Source organism: Nicotiana tomentosiformis, chromosome 12 (assembly GCF_000390325.3).
Source record: "Nicotiana tomentosiformis chromosome 12, ASM39032v3, whole genome shotgun sequence".
NCBI lineage: Eukaryota > Viridiplantae > Streptophyta > Magnoliopsida > Solanales > Solanaceae > Nicotiana > Nicotiana tomentosiformis.
Window position 1 is genome coordinate 11,934,514 of NC_090823.1, and position 8,005 is coordinate 11,942,518.

General features: G+C 35.2%; 1 protein-coding gene across 1 annotated transcript; it reads right to left on the reverse strand.

The window, feature by feature from the left end:
- Window positions 1-699: 699 nt before the first annotated feature.
- LOC104102897 (F-box protein At5g03100-like) lies at window positions 700-4,176 on the reverse strand. The gene is made up of 3 exons (XM_009610745.4): window positions 3,170-4,176; window positions 2,515-2,684; window positions 700-1,074 (listed from the first exon to the last, which is right to left on the reverse strand). The coding sequence occupies exons 1-3, from the start codon at window positions 3,887-3,889 to the stop codon at window positions 1,020-1,022; spliced, it is 945 nt and encodes a 314-aa protein (XP_009609040.1). The 5' UTR covers window positions 3,890-4,176; the 3' UTR covers window positions 700-1,019.
- Between the last annotated feature and the right edge of the window lie 3,829 nt (window positions 4,177-8,005).

Sequence of the window (8,005 nt, forward strand, 5' to 3'; positions counted from 1 at the left end):
AATTTCGGATTTTTATTGAAAAATATAGTATTTTCTTATGAAATTGATTCCTATAAATTTTTGTTGACTGTATCGAATTATTTTGGCTAGATTCGAGCCATTTGGAGTCGGATATTCGTGGAAAAGGCATTCTTACCGATTGATTGAGCTTGGTTCGAGGTAAGTGGCTTGCCTAACTTTGTGTGGGGGGGGGGGGAACCCCTTAGAATTTGGAACTATTGTGGTATGAGAGCGCCGTGTACGTGAGATGACGAGTACGTACACGGGCTAGTTGTTGTAAAACCCGATTTTTTTTTACTGAGCAGCAACCTGTTTTCCTTTTATTTTGAGTTATACCATTTTAATGAGTATTAATCTGTTTTCATTCTTAATTGAGTTATTCCAGTATGCGTAGCTATCCTGTTTAGTCTAATATCGCATATCTACGTTCTTTAACTGCTTACTTGGACTCTGTGAAGCATGCCTAGTTGATTTTCCTGCCTTTTTCATTGTTCTTTATCAGTATAGTCGTAGAAATCTTACTGTTAACTGTTGTATTTGTCGTTTGATCGGTGTATTTACTTTTGAGACTACGAAGCGGTTCCTCGGGAGTTCTCCCTGCATATTTACTTTGGGACTACGGAACGGTATTCCGGGAGATCGACGGACGGAAAAATTCGAGACGAAATACAATTTGATTCCCGTAATCAGAACCAAAACTAGGGTAAAATTGAAGAAAATAGCATACCTTATCTAGGAAATCAATCATTTACTTATCTACAACTTGAGAATAAAAAAGAAATACATACTTTACAAGCGATACATAAGTATTCCACAAAATTTCTCATAAATTAGAGATATTTTATTTTTTTGAATTATTTTTAGCCGGATCCCGGCACCCGTATCCGTACTAGGATCCGTATCCTCGAATCTTAGAATTTACATCTCGAAGGATTCGACCTCTAGATCTGCACCCGTATCGAACATCCGCACCGGTGTCCGAGCAACTTAGGTAGAAACATATGGGTGGAAGCTGACTCTCACTTATCGTGAATGTCAAAAAGGGAGTTGCAAAACCTTCTTGGCGCTATGAACCTATTATAGAAGAGATTAAAGAGTTTATTCAAAGTGAAAAAGTCGGGGTGACACACTATCACAGAGAAGCAATGGTGTGGCTGATTCTTTAGCTGGATATAGCCACTTATTGGACAACAACAACCCAGTAAAATCTCACAAGTGGGGTCTAGGGAGGGTAGAGTATACGCAGACCTTACCCCTACCCCCGATGGAGTAGAGAGGTTGTTTCCGGAAGACCCACGACTCAAGAAGATGAAAAGAGAGACAATATACCAGTACTATCGACAGAAAACAATAGAAATAATGACAGTAACGTAAAAACCAGAGAATAGATGCAAAGCACTAACAACAATCAGTAGATAAGGTCCGGCACAAAGAAAAACAATAGAACAGTGTGAACACAACATGAACCACTAGCAGTCTAAGACAACAACCACCTATTGGACACAGAGAAGAAAATTTTTCAGCTTTAACTCTACCAAGAGAAGCTAGGGGGCACTTAAGGGTTGACAAGTGGCAACTCCTTTCCTTCAAAATCGGAAAAAAGGCCCAAAGCTTACCTCCAATAATCAACAAGTTGAACCTCCCAGTTAGAACCTTCTGTGAGCTCACATGTTACTTGAGAATACTCCTTTCACTTGTTCTCTTTTTTATAGCCTGTTCGGCCAAGCTTCTCAAAGGCCAAAAGCACTTATTTTTCCCAAAAGAGTATTTTTTTTTCAAAGTTGACGTGTTTGGCCAAGCTTTTAGAAGTTAAAAAAAAAAGCTTTTGAATAGAAGAAGAAGCATTTTTTAAAAAGCGGAAAAAATAGCTTCTCCCCAAAAGCACTTTTGAGAAAAATACACTTAGAAGCACTTTTTAAAAGTTTGGCCAAACACTAATTGTTGTTGAAAAGTGATTTTCAAATTATTTAGCCAAACACAAACTGTCTCCCACCAAAAGTACTTTTGAAAAAAATACTTCTCAAAATAAGTTAGATTTTAAAAACTTGGCCAAGCAGCTATTAGTCTTATGAAAACAGTGTACATGGTAGCAAGTCTCCACAAGCTAGAAGCTATTCTTGTAAAGCTCATTAAGTACGTAGGCTAGTTATGTTTCACATTGCAAATAGGAGTCTTCCTAATCAGAAATTCTTTTTGCTTACTCCTTAGAGGCTTATCTCCTACACTATTGTCAAAGATTAAACCTCCTCAATCTTCTCTTTACTTGAGGATTGAACCGGTTCAAGTCTTACCTTTTTTGAAGAGGTAAGGCAGTCAATCCCCCTCTTTGTAACCTTTTATCATTATCTATAAAATATACCACTAAGGTGGTCTAAATTAAAAAACTATGATTATATTCCTAAAATACTTAAAATTAGAAATATGTTGGAATAAGTATCGTTTTCTTCTTCCATCAATAGTTGTTTGATATGGATAACATGAAGTAACAAAAATAAAGGTCTAATGGAAACTTACTCTTTCTTCATCATTGCACCACCAATCAATGACCAATGTCTCAAGATCCAATGAACACGGGAGAAAGCTGAAAGTCCAGGGAAGTCCAACTGTTGTAAGGCTGGAAGTTCTAAGAATTTCCAGCTTGATGGTGGAGGCTGCCACCCTTTCAACTCCAGTACGGACAGGAACTTATAAACAAAATATACATAAACCACAGTATGTCAAAACAAGGAAATATGACACACTTAATAAATGAAATGCAAATTGTTGAATAATTCATAAAACAACTTGGGCTAGACGACTGCGTTTTGCCACATCTTAGTGTTCATGATTGGTTTGAAAATTCAAAGATGGACTTCTAAACACTTGGAAAACCCCATTCACATGATTTAAAGAGTACAATCAATGTAAATCAATCCAAATTTTACATGTTCTGTCCATTGCAAAACTCTTTATTCTCAGTGTTCAGCAGCCAAATTTTGTTGAAAAGGTCTTGTTTCAATCTGCTGCCACTGTCCAACCATATTGGCCATGAGAATGTAATTCTTTAGTACGTACCAACTTAATTATCAGATTATCCTAAGTAGTGGAACTGTTAATGTTACTAAAGTGATGATTCACTAGCAAGTAAAAAATCCAAAAACAAAAAAGATAGTGAAGAGTATGAATAAACCTCAATGCACCATGGACCCAATTCAAGATTCTCGACATGGGCAACACTCTGAAGAAGTTCCTTCAAATATCTACACTCCTTCTCCAAGTTGCCTTCTACATTGTCAAAAGCAAAATTTAAGAGAAGGACTGCAGTGACAAGTGAATCCACATTTCTCTGCCGGATGCGTATCTCACTGCAGTACCCCAAAAGATCCAATTTTTGAATATACGGGGCTAATATTTCGAGCCAAAGATCATGATTATCATTTCCATAATCTTGTATGATCAATTCTCTCAGCTTCACAGAGCTGATTTCCAAACGATGAATGCCCTTGACACCATTTAGATCCAAGCACTCTAAGTTAGGGCAACCGGCTAATACCTTTTCCATTACATCATCAGTCAATTTCAGGTATCCAAATGAAAGAGAAACGAGACTACTCCAGTTTACACTACCAGTAGGGTTGAGTTGACAGTACCATAAAGCCAAATTCCTCAATTTAGTATTTGTATATGAAAATTGAGGAAACTCAATATCTTTGGTGATTTGTATCGAGAATTCCAAGTGCAAAAATTTCAACATTAGCAAGTTTAATTGCAAAATGTACCCATAAATCAATATCTTTAGCAAATCGATCCTCGTACCTAAGGCGCCGGACCCTAAATGATCGGATTTTCTCGCAATTCCTCCAATAATAAAGCTCTCTATGGATGGAAACCAGGGAAAAGAGATAGTCATTTTCGCTTTCACAAATGGGGAAGTCGAAATCGAGTGATATTGGGACGGCCTTCCAAAGAAACCTCCATCGTTTAGATAATACGCTGCTTCTCACAATTAATTTATTGTCACTCTCCGGCAACATAGAGAGGATGTGAATTACAATTGCGTCGGGCAAATCACTCAGTCGGTCTCTATCTCCTCTCGCCATGATTTTGCTCTGTGTTTCCATTGGAGTACAACCTGCACTTGAGGGAGCTTGCTGTTGTTTGAATTTGGAGAGCATAGGGGTTCTTTTTCCCGCAAGCAAAGGGACAGTCACCGATTTCGTATATTAACCGGTGCATCTTAGAATTTCAGTTTTTTCCGTTCAAATTTTCGGGTAAAAAAATATCATTAAATTAAGTTTTTTAGTTAAAAATTTTAGGACAAAATAAATACTTGTTAATCTCTAAATAATATCCCGAGAATGACTATATGTGTACTTGCCCAAGCAATTTTAGTTAAAATAGCACGGGCTAGCTAGTTTTCTAACCGGTAATTGAAAAAGAGTCAGCGTTTGCAAAGTCATTGAAGAATAATCACTATTTTGCTGCAACACGAAAAGTTCCAGCATAATATACTGGAGATTGGAGCACCTGTGTAAGAATTTCCAACATATTATGCTGAAACTCCGGCATACGAAACGTTCTAGCATAATATACTGGAGATTGGAGCACACGTGTATGAACTTCTAGCATATTATGCTGGAACTCCAGCACACGGAAAGTTCCAGCATAATATACTGGAGATTTGAGCACCTGTGTATGAACTTCCAGCATATTATGTTGGAATTCCAGCATATTTTGTTGGAACTCCAGCACATTATAAAATTCCAGCATGTTATGCTGGAAGTTCACATAAAAATTTGAACTCCAGCATATTATGCTTGAATATTTTTCGGATTTCGAACAATGTATTTATTCAGATTTATCTTTATATAAAAAGTGACTAAATTTCAATTACTTTTTAAACTGTGGCTATTTTTCAATTACTACTTGTAAATCTGATTTTTTTTTTTTAATTTCACCTGCAATTTTAGGGGTGATTTACAAGAATGGCCTTAGAAGTGGGTGATTTTGATTTTTTGACTTTGTTTGTCCCATGAACAGAACTTCAAGTTTAATAAGTATTGCCCTTTATTTTTTCCGTGAGAAACACTTTTGAAGGTTTACAGACGGGGACAAAAATGAAGACCATTTATTTTCTACATCATTTGGTGTAATTTCCTGCCATTTTGGAGTGACCAAGAAATAAGGCCCATTCCTTCTCTTTACTTGGAAGATCTGCAGAAATAGGACATGTACATACCATTATTTCGCTTATGTTCACGTTTAGAAAAAATTTATGCAAAATAGTTCGAGCATAACTTTTCGCTTAGTGTTAGTCTTGTATATTTTTTTTCAAATTTCTATTATTATTTGTTGGTCTTTTTCTTCGGTTATTTTGTTATCTTGATGGTGTTACTGTTTGTTGTTAGTATTTTTCTTTTTCATCTTTCTTTGAGCCGAGAGTCTATTGAAAATAATTTCTCTACCCTCAAGACAAGACAAGGGTGTTATTTTTCGGACTATCTGTTTAGTATTTTTTTCTATCAAAATTTAGATCTCAAATTTTAAATTTTATTTTCTTTTAAAAATTTCTTGACCAGTGAAAGAATGCCACGTTGAGTATCTCACTTTGCACACAAAGTGTCAAAGAGAGATTGTATTAGTATTATATAGCAAACAATGGTCCTCCGTGTGAACTTTAACGTCAAAAAAGATCTTTCGCGAGTTAAATCCATGAAAAAGAATGCACCTCCGAAGACGTCTGAAGACATTTATAATAAATAAACCAATGACTCAAAATATTTTTTTGGAACTAAAGCATAGTTGTTAATTTAGTGAATATAGAATTTGAAATTTATGAATTCCTTCGACATAGGGGCGGCCCTTCCATAAAGCAAGTAAAGCAACTGTTTTAGGCCCCACATTTATGGGGCCCCCATTTTTTGTTACACTCAGTATTTTAAAAAGTATTTTTGGGGCGAGCCCTGGGGGAAGGCGCACCAAAAACGCCCTGAGGCGATGGTGTGGGGCGAAAGTCTCAAGAGGCGTACGCCCAGCAATTCGGGGCGTACTTACGGGCGTTCGAGGCGTACACCCAGGCGTTTGAGGCGTAAGCCCCAGAGACTTTTTCAAATTAAAACAAAATTTGTTGAATAAGTCTTTCATATAATACCTAAATTTTCAAAAGTCTGGTAATTACTCAAAAGTTTTAAAAAGGAACTGAAATTTATTAGATTTAAAAGTCAAGACCTTTCCTAAATCATGGTCTTTCCTAATTTTTTTTATCTTGTGCGCTAATATGCCAATATCTCCCAAAAGCAACAAATATTTAATTTTTTTTACAAATACAAAGAGAACTCCATTCTCCTTCATAGCAGCAAGTTCAAAATTCAAATTGCAGGTTAGTCATCATTTTTGTTCCTCCATGTAGAAAACTTTATTTTTTCGACTCAAGTTACTTGTGCTTCTAAGTAGCGTATAATAAATTGTTTTGACTAGTTTTTTGTGGGGATGGAGTACATATATATATATATATATATATATATCACATATTTATAGTTTTCTTCAATTTTTATGCAATTTTACATGTTTATAAATATTTACTATAATTATATTATTTTATAAAATATTAAAAATATACATATGGGGCTTACGCCCCGTGCCTCGAGGCATATGTAAAACGCCCCGCCTTACGCCCATACCTTTTAAAACACTGGTTACACCTAATAGACTATGTATAAGTTTAAATGTTCTCTGAAGTGAAAAGGTTTGATTTCTTTCTTTAACAAGTATAGAGAAGAAGGATTTGCAATTGCTATAATTTCTGCCAAGAAAATTGTACTTGAAATGAATATTGAACCCGAATTTTGTAAGAAACGTATGATATATAGAAAGTAACAACTTGATGAGAATCTTGATAATAAAATCTCAAAATCTTTAGAAGAGTCCTTTGGAATTGATTACTTTATACATAATAGACAAGGCTATTTTTTTCACTTCAAAATAGATTTGAACAATTCGAAGCATATGAAAATATATTTGGTTTTCTATTTAGCGGTTAAAATTAAGATCACTAGATGATGAAAATTTGAAAAAGTATTACCTTAATCTTGAATGTTCCTTAAAGCATAATAATCAATTCGATATTGATGGTTTAGATTTATTTTCGAAATTAAAAATATTAAGAAAAATAGTATTATTAGAAGATAACAGTTTAAATGACACACTCGGTCAAATAAAAAAATTTGATTCATTTTCCAATGCGTATATTACTTATGGAATAATGGTAACAACTCTTGTTTCCGTTGTTTCAACGGAAAAAAAATTTCAAAATTAAAATTGATAAAATCTCACCTAAGACAAACAATGTCTCGATAAAGATTAAATGGATTAGGTATATTGTCAATTAAGAAAGACTTATTAGGAGTTATTGATTATAAGAAAATTATTAATAACTTTGTATTTAAGAAACGCAAGAAAAATAGACTTCAAATAAATAAATATTTTTTTTTAAAAAAAAAAAGTTAAGGCCCCTCATAAAATTTGGTTTTAGGCCATAAAACTGGTCGGGCCGCCCCCGTCCATTTGAATTATCATAACACTCACTTAAGGGTGGCATGTGGGCCGGTTAGGACCGGGCCGGACCCAGGACCGCAAGCCCAAATGGGCGGTGGGCCTAAACGTTCCTAACCGGATAGGACCGGGACCGTGGGGAGGTGGGCTGGGTAGTGGGCTGGTCCCATAGGCGAGGCCCGCGAGACCGGGACCGTTTGGGAAGTGGGCCTGTTCAAGCGGTCCTAAACAGGCCTATCCGGGCCCAACGGCTAATTTTTTTTTAAAAAAAAATCTGCCATATTATAGCCGTTATAGCATTTAAAATATGGCAGTTTTACCTGCCAAAATAGTCGTTGGCTATTTATAAAATAGCCATTTAACTCCCCAACTTTGTTTTAATCCCAAGACTTTATATATATATATATATATATATATATATATATATATATATATATATATATATATATATATAAGATGTATATATAGTATAGTA